Genomic DNA, 13,296 nt, shown 5'->3' with positions numbered 1-13,296 from the left:
TGCTTTCTCTTATGAGAGCCAAAAGACAAGACCATCAGCAAACAAGGATAAATTTAATTAGATCCAAAGCTATTGTTCATTTTACTTGATTAGCAAGTATCTTCCTCCTGAGGGCACACTTTGTGACAGCAGCAGCTGCGCAATAACGTCAGACAGTTAAAGAAATAATTATTGATTTTGTGCCGCATACACCATGAATAGCTTACTAATCATGGACATGTAGAGTTAATGCATCAGTCCCTCGGCTCCTCACGTACGCAAATCAGTGAGGACCTGGTCAACAGGAAGGGCTCTTCAAAACCTGAGCACCGGTGTAATCACTGGAGAAGCAAAGAGAGGTAATTAGGATGCTCACTGAGAACAAAGACAAGGTGGGGAGGGGGAGGAACTCCTCATATGTCTCATATGAAAACATATTTCAGTTTCCTGCTGAACTCATAATGCAAACATCTGCATCCCTCTGTGATTGCAGCTCAGACCACGTAATAACTCAGACCACAGTAAACATCAAGGCTGAAAGAAAGTCAGATGTAGGCTGATTGGTGGGACTTCACATGCCACACATGTACCATGAACTCACATGTATCTGGTATGTATTTGGCCATTTATTTGTCATATGTTTTAGCATGCAGTATAATTTACCACCACTTTACATTTGACTCAAGTTGGCTTGACTGCTAACAGTTGACAGGATATGCTTATTATGTCTGACAAGGCTGTAAAAGTGGGGCATCATGACACTCCATTAAATGTCCATTTAGCAACATTGTTAGTGTAACATCAACACTGAATCAAATGCCTCTTCCTTCGGTATCTTTGATTTATCCTTTGATCAATGCAGACAAATTCCTGATATTTAATAGCTGCATATTTTACTTATATAACATGTCATTATAGGCAGTGACGTCTCTTCAGCATTGCTTGCGCATTTCAGAAAATCAACAGAAGCTCCAGTTATTCTCCAGTTCTATAGCTGCCTGAATGAAACCAATTATTTTCTAGATGAGCAACAGCTCCACAGCAAAATGGAGGAAAATGAACATTTTGCAATGGATAAACTATGTAGCACACTCATACTTTCCAAAGTAATATGACTGCTGGTCAGATAAATAACATTTGTATAATACAATAAGATCCATTGGCAAAAATTATGAAAACCAAACCAGTTCAAAAAGACTTGGTCAACACATTCTCACTCCAACATCGTCACATATCGACATTTGGTCATGGAGCTTCCATGTCCACGTGTGACGTTCAAGGTACCCTAGGTGCGTTGGTTGTTGACGTTCTGGGACACCATGTCAAGTTGCCTGCTACATGCATTGTCTTCTTTCAAAATACACTTCTGTTTTCACAGGAAATTTAACGTTTACATAGAGTCTCTTTCAAAATAGACACACTGCGTCTGTACAACACCACAAATTGATAATTTTTTCCCTTCAACAACACACACACACGTGGTTGGGTTTAGGCAACAAAATCACATGGTTAGGTTTAGGAAAAAAGAACCAGGTTCGGCTTTAGAATTCTACGAGATACAAACACCACTCTCCTGGGTGAAAGTCTGTGTTTGTTGGACCCATCCACCACCCTTCCCGTCCGCCCTCCTTGGACATTCACTGCCTGAACTTTTGTTCTTGTTCCGCCGTGTTTCCCTGTCAAACTATAACAGCGACCAGCCGCGTATCATGTCAGCATTAAAGGACAGCTTTTTTCGTTAGTGTCAGACGCCACAAGTCACTGCCCACATGCCGGATTTTGATGACTTCGGAATGAGACTGGGTTGAGTCGGTGTACTTGGGGGAAAGTACGAGAGACAGAGATTTTAAACCAAGTTTGAGGGATGACACATTCAAAATATGGGCTGACAAAGGACTAACCAGATTTAGCCAGGTGATTACAAATAAGGGGGTGAATATCTCTGAGAAGCTTGCAAAAGTGTTAAACCTTCTGAATGCTCAGTTTTACAAATATCTACAAGTCAGAAGCTATCTGATTTTTTTTTTTTTAAAAACACTGGGCTACAATAAAATCTTAAATGATATACACCCTTTAATGTTAGCTATATCTAACACAAATAATAGTTTAAACTAGCATCAGTTAGAGACCTCTCAGCTGAGTGAGACTGCTTCAAGTTGAGCAGTCTTTTATTTCTAGTCAGTGTGCTGTGCAGTATACTTCTGTGGACATTTTGGTCCCCAGATTTTGCTGCAGAGTGAGCGCTCTTGACTTTCATGCTACCCTTCGGAACAGACAGCTGCAGACCTGAAGCAGCTGCACAGAGGAGAGACTTTGCAGCAAAAGGCTCCCAGATAACACTGTCTTCTCTCCTCTGCTTTAAAGTGGTGAATTTACAGCTCACAGATACTTAATACAGCACAATGTCTGGCTTTTAGTCTTGGACACGGATCCACTGTTAGCACAGTTAGCTTGTGTCCTATATTAAGTGAATGCCACAGTCACTTAGAATGATGCTACGATGATATGATGATGTTACTTCTTAAGATTCTACAGAGATATTTAAATATCCATCAGTATAAGTGGCCGATATGTCTGGCAGTAAAAAGGAATCTTACTGCATATACAGAAGGGAGTAGGTAGGCAATATGTAACATGATTGACCTGAGATGTAGGAACTTCAGAGGACTGTTTCTACCATAGACTATATAAAAAACAATGGACAAAGCCACTGTGACATCAGCCATTGGTTTGTGGATTCCTGTTTCTAAGCCTTCGTGTTGAAGTCTTGGCCATATTTGGATGAGAGGGTGAAGCTGTGGAGGAGAAAAGGGTGAATCTAACACATCCTCATCCAGTCCTTCACTCAAAGCAGCCACACCCTTAATTATTCCTAACATTAAGCCTTCATACAATTTAAACAGGTGGGTTATATAAAAATTCACCCCCTGTGCAGATAGAGAGATACTTTGCACCAGGTTGTAAACATCTTTATTTCTGATGTAAAGTTGGGCATTTTAACATGGATGTCTATGAGATGGACTCGCTTTTGGAGCCAGCCTCAAGTGGTCCTTCAAGGAACTGCAGTTTTTGGCACTTACGCATTGACTTTCAGCCCGGAGGTTGTCGCTTGGTCCTACATTTTAAGAATGTATGGCAATTTTATTTAGTAGGAGTTTTATTTAATGTGAAACATGTATATAATATGTAGTTTTTTAATGCTTGTATGTGATAGATGCTCAAATCATAATTTTTTGTAATGTTTTTTGTTTTATGAATCACCCTTTCCTACTGTGGTTTAGAATCAAACTGAAATAAATTATACTTGATAGCCTGACACATAAGTTATGAGAGGAGAAGCAAAAATAATGTTAACAACTGTTAGAAAAGAACTTTAATCCTTAAAGTGAGACAATCACAGTTACAAACACTGCAACAAAAGTGGGTCATGTTATATTGAAAGTATTAATCAATGAGTACAAGATCGATCTTGCTAAATAGCATGGTAGCTGCAGCTTTGTTATTGGTAGGGTAGGGCAGGCTCCATAAAGCATTTACTGATGCTTGTTAAGCTCATTGTTCAGAATGCAAGGTCAGAACTATGACAGTGACTCAGATGAGTGTAGTGACATGTCTGTTAGCTAAGATCTTCTCTCATTGTGACTGTGGTGCCTGCACTGTATGAGAACAATGTTCAGTCTTTAGTGAAAAAATCAATCTGAAACAATCAAAGAGAGAGGGACATGTGATTAATGTGGCTCTATCCATAGTACAATTGACAGTCCGCCTCAGCCCCCAGCAGTAAACGGTAGGGATCAGAGGTGAGCTTATTGTCCTCCTACTGCCATCGTCAGGTGAAACTGAAACTAAGAAGCTGCTGCTCAGTCTGGAGTGAGTATCTGTTAAATGTTCAACTTAAAACCAACTTCTGCAGCTGGCTTGACCACGTTGTTTTGGACTGGATGGAGTGTGGAACAAGAGATTGAAGCATGCGCAGTCAGCATCCTTGCTATGCATACAGTCGGCACGATCACAAAAAAATGGGCTGCACAGGGACATCCACAGGGGATGTGGGTGGATGATGACATCTATGTCACACAGACCAAAACAGACCCTCACTGACACGCAGATGCGGAAAATGCGAATTGACCTTTACGCCTCATTTCCACTTGCATATGTGACTGGTGTCCATAGATCTGGGAATATACGGATGATGCCTCTAGTGTATAATGCAAGGAAGTGCATTTCTTTACATATGGATAGAAACCTGACAGAAGCTTCCTGTAGCCGTGGAGTAGAGGCTAATTTTGTCCGTCATCCAGTAGTTTGGAATATACGCTTGGAACATTACCGGGACAGAAACAGGACCTGCTAGGTACATGGCATGGTTTGTGAAATATTTGATTATAAAGACGTATGGACGGCTGAACGAGTCATAACGACAATCTGACTGTATATAATGTATAACCACATTTTAGCAGAATATTATCACTCAAATTCACAGTGTGTTAAAACTAGATAAACAAGTTATTTTTAATCAAACAAACTCACTTGACAATCAACAAGCAACTGATTTGTAGAAAATAACCTGTTAGCTTGTTAGCAGCCTGTTAGCTTAGCTAGCACACTGTCATACCGTCTCTCTGAAATCTCCGAAGTTCAGTTTTTTTTAACATACTTGCAACAAAGTCTGGATTGAAATATAACTAAGGGGAGGAGTTTCGCAGGCCCATTGGATATCACAACGATTACCATGGGAAAGAATGGACTTCCAGATGCCTCATCTCTCTACACATACATAAGTGGAAACGAGGTGTTAGGGACACAAAAATTTGCTTTGCGTTTGGTGTGAACACACCATAACTTTGGAGAAAGACAATTGATTGTTGAGGCTCATTTCCAGGTCAGTCAAACACTTTGGACCGTCGTTGGACCGAACCACCAGCCCAAAACATGTTAGTATTTGACAACCTGGAAATGCAACTGAACAATCAGCTGTCTTTCTCCAGAGTCACACACAACACTTTTAACTTTACACTTTACATTAAAAGAAACAGGCAGAACAATCCTAAAGAAACAAGCAAAATACAGACAAACTGTATCAACTAAGAGGAATATCCATCATAGACTCATAAATACCAGTGAGTTTACAAGTATTGATTGGAATTCAAGCCAGTGGGACCCCCCCCCCCCCCCCCCCCCCCCTTGTCACAGTGTTTGTAGTATTAATTTAGTCACTTTAAAATTGAGGTCCTTTTTTTAGACATTTAAGTAATTTCTTTCAACCCACATGTCATTTTTATCATCCCTCAAAATGCCCACACAAAACTAAATTGAAACTTCACATTTCCACAAATGATCATCGATGAACATCCTCTGACTGTGCAGCCTAGACATCTGTTGATTTACAGTCTGTACAAACCCTGTCTCGATCTTTTTGTGTCTCTCTTCCGTTGGAGCGTCTTGACCTCAGACTGAAGGGCTGGTAACACTTACACACACACAGAAAGGCCTCCCTGTAGTTGTTGTTCATCCACCCGTACAAGATGGGATTGACAAATGTCGAGCACATAGCCACAATGTGGAACACAGTGAAAAGCAGCTTAAAGTCCTTCATGGACAACACAGTGCTGTCGATGTCAGCAGCCAACTGGAACGCATGGAGAGGCAACCAACTGACGGCGAAGACCACCACCATGGTCAGCAGCATCTTAGTGGTCTTCTTCCTGCGCTGATTGCGGTCATTTCGACCTCCATAAGTCATGTGATTCTTCAGCTTATTCCAGATGCGGATGTAGGCAACACAGTTGATGGCCAAAGGTAAACCATACTGAACCAGAAGCGCTAATATACTGTAGATGCTTCCGTTCATGCTGCTGCCCGGCCACTTCTCTGTACACACCTGAATAGAATCTTCCGGCGAAAATTCCAACGTCCCGTACTCCCTGAAAATGGCAAGCGGACTGGCCAACAGAGCGCTGACGGCCCATGTGATGACAATGACCACGGCGCACATATCTTTGGACATCTTGGTCTCCATGTGGTAGACGATGCTCCTGTGGCGGTCCAGGGCGATGACGTTCATGGTGATGGTGGACACGTGCACCGCCATACCTTGAGCGCAGGGCAGCATGAAGCACAGTACCTGACCAAACTTCCACTCGCCATACAAAGTGTAGACAAGGGTGAAAGGCAAACATAGCGTGTTCACAAGCAAGTCTGCCACAGCTAAGTTTACGATAAAGAAATTGGTGACAGTCCGTAGATTTTTAAACTTGAAGACAACATATATCACCAAGGAGTTTCCAATGACACCAAACAATATGATTGTGCTGTAAGCAAGGATGAGAACAACTTGAACCCCAACCAGCGTCGTGCTGTCGTCCAGCTTCAAAAAGTTCTCACTATTTGTTGTGCCGGGAGCTGAGCAGCAGTTGTAAGAATTTAGTTCTTCCACTTGAGTCATGTTGAGTTGATCTGCTGTATCCATGGCTAACCGTCCCCATAAGTCACTCTGTGAACAGATGGACATCACTTTCAGCAATGGGCATACATCATGTTGTCACCAAGACAAAGACAATCTTTTCTTAAATCAATCTACAGACAACGACATGTTTTCATTATGTCTCTGAAAACAATACAGTGACATCTAGGCATATGAAAAGCAGTTAATGAATATGTATTCAGTCTCCTGACAGCAGTTAAACAGTGATTTATGATATGCATGGTGAAACAACCTGTGCACAAACCATGTAAGATGAGATGGGTGTGAGCCACGGTCCACCATAAACCAGCTTTAAACCCATTCAGACCCCCCACCATTCCAATACCTCTTCTAGGATGTCTAGATTTATAGTTACTGCCATCTGATTCTACCTACATGTGAAAACATCTTGAGTTGGACGTCAATAGGCCAATAACATTGTTCCATATCATCTGAAGTGGACTGCAGCAGAGCCACACCCTCTTTTCCAACAAGCGTGGCCGACCGTGAGGCAAGGAGGAAGTGTAAGGCACATTTTAATCTATTCATCATATTGTTAAAGTACATCATTTGCGTTAAGTTCAGTTCAGTTTAGGAGTAGATGTTACAATCCCTGATCCACATACTTGAAAGTATAAGCAGGAGTACTAGTGTTGCCTGGGTGTCCAAGTGAGAGCCAAAGGGTGAGACAATAGAAAAGTGGGAAGAGCAAAGGTAGACAGAGAAGTAACAGGGACCACAGGGAAGGTAGAGCCAAGAAGATGTCTATGCGGACTGAACTCCCCCCCTGCCGGACCAGGCTGTACACTCTACCTCCTCCTACTCCCTCCCTAAAATAAAAAGATGAGGTGTTATATTACTTATCAAAATATCATATGAAAGATTTTTGGATTTACTTCATTGGACTGGACGGGGGATCTGAATGGCACTGGGAAATGAATTGTGAAATACTGTTTGAACAGGGAGATAATGTAGTGATCTGATATTTTTTTTTTTTTTATGATACAATCAGTTTATAAGGCATACTTCAGAAACTGATCTTTTTGAAAAGTGGTGATAAATATAATACAAAATATTATGCAAGTTGTTTTAAACCATTACTTTTTTATGAGTTAACCATTCGTGAAAAATGAATAAACTCATGTTTTTTGTTGAAAAATTGCCGATTAATTTTCATTTTTACAATTAGGTGATTCAGATTCTTCATCCACTATTTTTTTTCTTTTCTTTTTCTTTTCTTTTCTTTTTTTTTTTTTTTTTACAATATTTTGTCGTGTTTGGAATAATTGGGTTCTGAACATTAACACTTACCACATCTCTAATACTGTATAGCAAAGTTTTAATTTGTTAATTTGACAAACCTCATTAAAATAAGCTAAACACACTGCAGACGACGCCTCCAGGAGTCTGATCCTGCAGCTACAGGTACAACAAAAGTTGTGGACACTCTGAAAGCAGCCGTAATGATTTTTGCTGTAATATGTGTACACTGATCCATGGCTATTAAAAATAAATCTTACACAAAAATATCTCTAAACTTCTTCTGTCAGTCACTTTATATGCAGCAAGTCTTGATGCTTCTTTGTCCTGCTTATAGTATAACTGCTTCCACTGTCAAAAAAGCACATTAAACATTCTTTTTAGGGTGGATTTTCCCTTTGCGAGATCTTGGCGTATCAAACTAAACGCATGAACCTCAGTTACATACAGTATCCTCCGTGTATGATTGATGCTGCAGTGATATTTCTTTAAAATTCATAAAAATCGTCATCTCATTTTTTCTTCTCATGAAAAAAAACTAAATCTGTGACCATCAAGAGTGAAGATGAGTGACAACCTGTTGCTGGACTGGAAATCTTAATTAGTATGACACAAGCTATGGGACCATCCCACCCCTGAGATTTTTCTCATATTTCATGTACCCATTAAAGTTGTTTTCAAAGTTATATTGCAGTTGTCACTGAGTCCCACAGCTTGTGATGATCATTTATAAGGAAAAAGACATTAAAATTGAGGAACGTGACATAAGTCAGTGGCTATAAAGCTTACAGCTGCTGCCCACACTGATCCAGATAAAAATATCAAATGCAAAATCATCAAGCTTTTCACTCACCTCCATCTGCAGAGTAAGATTCTCAAATTCCTCTCATTGTATCTGGCACCAGTAAAGTTTCCAGAAAGCTTTTTGCTTCTTCTCTTTCTTGTGATATTAATTGATCTTCTTCAAGGAGGAACAACGCGCACCCGACAGCAAAGCGCGCCGCATTTTCCAGTGCGCACTGCAGCCAGTTTGGCATTGAGGGCGCATTACCAGCCCTACGAGACTGTGGGACCCACAGATAAGGCGGGTTGAGTAACAGAGAGGAAACGCGTCCTTCCGCGACCAGCATCCTCACCCCGACAGATGATGTCTCTCTGCCTCACAGTGGGTCGTTTTTGATCCACTTCTTACGCGTCTGCGTCTGCAAATGTCATGTTTCCGCCTGTCAGTGCCAATTAAATAAGGTTATAATGTGTATATAAGGAGCATTTGTGTTACATTTTGCTGTATTAATTAAGTTCTGCATCACTTTTACATTCATGTGAGTAGCTCTGCGCTGGGTGTGCCTCTGCAGATCAGTCCTTGAGTGAGGAGCACACAAAGCTTGACTGGTTATCAAACATGAATCTGCGTGACCCTGAGGGATCAGTGGTTGGATCATAATTTTCTGACGATTTAAACAAAAAAAAGAAAAGATCATTTAATTATCAAACAGAAACATAATGTGACTTAAAGGCCTGACTGAGCTTAACTTCACGAGAGGGGTTTAATGCATTAGTGCAATTTAACAAGGTCAATTATACTGCAGTAATATGTGTGACAAGTCAACTGTACATTTGTGTATACATTAATGTTGAGTATTATAATTCCACAAAATTAGTTTCAGTTGTTATTACCTGACATGCTTAAGCCTCTGTACTCAACATGTGGAACATTTGATACCCAGTTTTTGTACCCCTATGTTCACCTTTGGGGGCACCCCACGTATAAAGGGGTGTCTCCCGCCTTACCTCTCCCCTTTTTGCTGTTGCGCTCTGTGGGAGAGGTAAGCAACATTGCTTTTATGGTAATTTCCGTGTTTTAGTGCTGGTAAACTATGTTTAAAAGTTAATTTTATGCAGACATAATCTTGTGTCGCTTAATTTGTGTAGGGGCTCCAGTTTGTATGGTTGTGTATGACGGAGGAGTTTGCTTTTGCCACTTGCTGTCAGGAGAGGACCAAACAGAGATCACCTTCGAAGATATCCACGGTCTGGGCCTCTTTATATCTAGGCTACACAATGCAGACATCACTAGAGTCCACCATACATCGGCAAATTATGAGACAATTGGGCCCTGGGCAGTGGTTTGCAAACGATCCACACGCCTCTTCTCTAGGAGCAAGACACCCTAGACTTTGTGGTGGTTTTGCATTTTGTGTCTTTTTTTGGTCATTTTGTGTCACTTTGTGGTTGTTTTGCCCATTTTTTCATATCATTGTAGTCATTATGAGTCCAGGTTGGTATATGTTAATTTCACATTTGAAATCCTACAAGTGAAAGCCTATAACTCTTTGGCCCCCCTAGACCTATGCCTGGAAGGCCTGTTCAAAAATCAATGCTAACAGCAGCAACAAAGATGGCAGAGCTAACAGAGTTCATCCAAGGAGAACTGTGGAGTAGGGGCTATGTTTCCACTACAACGTTGTATTTATATCAGGGATAACTGCTGTATGAGCACAGCACAGTGCAGAGTGGTGGCAGTTAGCTAGGTGCATACTCGTGGCTTGGCCATGAAACACACAGAAGCTCAGATTACAACACACACAGAGGCAGTGTGACTTCATCCTCTGCTCAGGACACCGTTTCAATCAGGAGAGACAGAAGAATGAAGTAAAGATGATATTTAATACAGAATATGAGTGTACAGATTAACAGATGATTTGTGTCTTTGGCGCTTGGACACCAGAGGGAGATACTTTATGATCGAGGGACATCTGAGCAGCAGCAGGATAATGGAGTCCAGACACTGGTGGTGGTGACAGTGGCTGATGACTCTGAGGATGATGGCTGCTGAGGCATATGAGGCTGATGAGCCTGTAAAGACTAGGTGGTGATGGGGAGGTGGAGGCCAGGCACGACTGCAGCAAGAAAAAACTACTGCAGAGAAAGAACCATATTTAACATGAGGAGCAGTAAGATGATAGGCTGACAGAGAAGGTGTGTCGCCATGCTATTGGTTGCTGATGACTCAACTGACAGACCCAGTCAATGACACCTAGAGATAGTGAGTGAGCATGTGTGCAAGGAGTGAATGGCAGGGTGAGAAAGAAACTTACAGCCTGAGCATGAAAAGTATTGTCTTCCTGACTGTATTGTCTTCGCTAGAGCTTCATTTCTCCACTGTATCTTTACACAACAAATCGTAGTTTGATAATGCACTGAATGTCGTATAGAGCTCCTTTAAGTCTGCCAAAATCAACACTGTATAGTAGCTACTGACAAACTCAACTGAGTGCCTGAAAATGTATTTTACAGAAATGTTTCTTGGATAAGAGCAGCATCATTATGTCCCAGATTATAATGAGAAAATAAAGCAAACTGCTCCTTCCTGGAGGAGATAAAATCCTGAAGCATCATTGACTTTACTCCACAAGCCACATACTGCATCATCATTAGACCTCAGCAATACTAATATTTCACATTATGGTCAATGACAGGGAGTGTTCGCCATTTAAAGTGTAGTACAATGTGGCTAACCGGTTTCAAACTGTTAAGCCTCTCGCTGGTAATTGTGCTCATAATTTGATTACCACTGTTATAAACCAAGACACCATGTGGCCAGTGGAAATTGAGTTAGTGTCAAGCAGCCTCCTTGGCAAAAGCCCACTTAGCCCATAGTGCAACTACACAGATGGTGAAGTAATGAGAAAAAACAGGAAACCCTGAATAGATGGGCATGTTAAGGGTTTCTCCTTTGACTTTAGGAGGTGGAGCAGACTGTAAATGGTGACCTTGTGTTGACGTGAGTGTCAGCACAAGAAAAGATTCTTTAGTTCTCGTTAAAACTGTGTGTTTGGCGGTTTCGGCTCTTTATCTACATTGTATGTAGACTTGATGTTTTTGCAGACTATTGTCTACACTATCTGACATTTTTATGTCTTTTTCTTTCACTTCCAGGCAGCTGTTGTTTATCAGTCATGATCTCACCACAGTAATGTAACTTTAAAGTCCACTTAATGTCCACTGGGATGGATTACACAAACCAAGAAAGTATTCTAAAGCACAGCAGCATTGCTTGTAACTAGGAGGACAATTTTGCAGTAAATGGGATAACACATACAAATCCACTGGCAGCCTATTCTTTAACAGGAGAGTAGTTCTTAAAGGGCTTACTATGCAGGATTTTCCTTTCAAGAAACCAAACAAACAAAAGAAAAAAATGTATGGACTCATCACTTATGAACCACCAGAAGTGTGTGGCAGTGTGTGATCTGCAGAGACTCTTCCCTCTGCCTGTGTTTTCTTATTTCCTGCATAGTAGGCACTTCATGAAACGGTAGCGACCAGTGGCCACATCATACGCAGCAACCATCCTAGAGCTAGCTGAGCACTTTTTATTACGTGGCTCACGTAGTCACTTTGTCTCTTTCATTTCTTTCTTGTTGTGTATTGCCCTTGTGAAGCACTTTGTGACCTAGAGGAAAACAATCACAGCCACAGCAACAAAAAAACGCAAATACAATGAGATGAAATGCCAAGGGGACAAAGCTCGTTCCAAAACAAGAGTAAATTTGTTGTTGGCTCTCTTTTGCCAGCAATACTGTTTAAACATTAACCAACAACAATTTCTGCATAGTGTTCCTTATGTTATGTTGAATGTATTAGCAAATATATGCACATTTATGTACCCAGCAGACATGAGGCAACCTCAGCATTCATTTGGAGTAGTGTTTTTGGGCACCTGATGAATGTAACTCCAGCAGTAGTGGATGTACCTGAGAGCCGTACTAACCCCTAGTTCCTTTTACTTGCCTGGTGTGGCGACACATTTTGACAAGCAAAGGCCTGTCTCAATTAGAGGCCTGGTCTGGTTGCCATGCAGTTCAGTTTTATAGAAGTTCTTCGGATATATAAAACCGGATTGTTGGCTACCTCAAATTATGTGTCCATTCCTCAATTACCCTGTAAGTTACTCATATTCCCTTAGACCGTAAGGGTCCTCAGATCGAAAGAATGAAAAGAGATTTTGATAGAAATTACTCCAAGTCTTCAATATTGTTTTAACGGGATAAAGTGGTGTTGTGCCGGTATGCTGGGTGCTGCAATCCACGAGTGCTGTATCTCTCTCTCTCTCTGATGCACTGTGTGTTGAACCTAGATCAAACGAATCAAATGAATGATTCATTACTGATATATTATCTGTAGCCTAATTTTTATACAAGTAATATTCATACTGGTTTAAATGAACTATTTGACTGTATTTCCTGATCTTTGCTGAGCAACAGTTTTGTGTGAAAGGAATTAAAGGCCTGTCCCAAATATAGGCCTGTTGATTTCAGTGATTTCAGTGATAGCCCAGGCAACTAATTGAAGTTTAACAGTATATAAATGTAAAGTATTGAAAGTAAAAGTACATGTAAATGCTGGTAATAATGAAAGTGGTCAGAATTCTGAGGATTACAAAGTTTATTTCTTAACATGAACACCACCTTAAAAATTGAGCGTACATTAAACTGACAGAAAAACAAGGTCTTCTTAACAAATTAAGGATTTAAAGAAAATCTTTGACCATCCAGGGCTGACACACAGCAGGGGAGCAGTCACAGCACAGT

The 13,296-nt window shown here is 40.8% G+C and overlaps 1 protein-coding gene across 1 annotated transcript; it reads right to left on the bottom strand.

Moving 5' to 3' along the window:
• Positions 1-5,185: 5,185 nt before the first annotated feature.
• On the bottom strand, positions 5,186-8,764 carry npy2r (neuropeptide Y receptor Y2). Its single transcript, XM_033625210.2, has 2 exons — positions 8,556-8,764; positions 5,186-6,472 (listed from the first exon to the last, which is right to left on the bottom strand). Exons 1-2 carry the CDS (start codon positions 8,559-8,561, stop codon positions 5,348-5,350), a joined length of 1,131 nt encoding a protein of 376 aa, XP_033481101.2. The 5' UTR covers positions 8,562-8,764; the 3' UTR covers positions 5,186-5,347.
• Between the last annotated feature and the right edge of the window lie 4,532 nt (positions 8,765-13,296).

This window comes from Epinephelus lanceolatus, chromosome 3 (genome assembly GCF_041903045.1).
Source record: "Epinephelus lanceolatus isolate andai-2023 chromosome 3, ASM4190304v1, whole genome shotgun sequence".
NCBI classification, from domain to species: Eukaryota; Metazoa; Chordata; class Actinopteri; order Perciformes; family Serranidae; genus Epinephelus; species Epinephelus lanceolatus.
The sequence above is the reverse complement of the archived record's forward strand: the minus strand, read 5'-3'. Positions and strand labels throughout refer to the sequence as shown.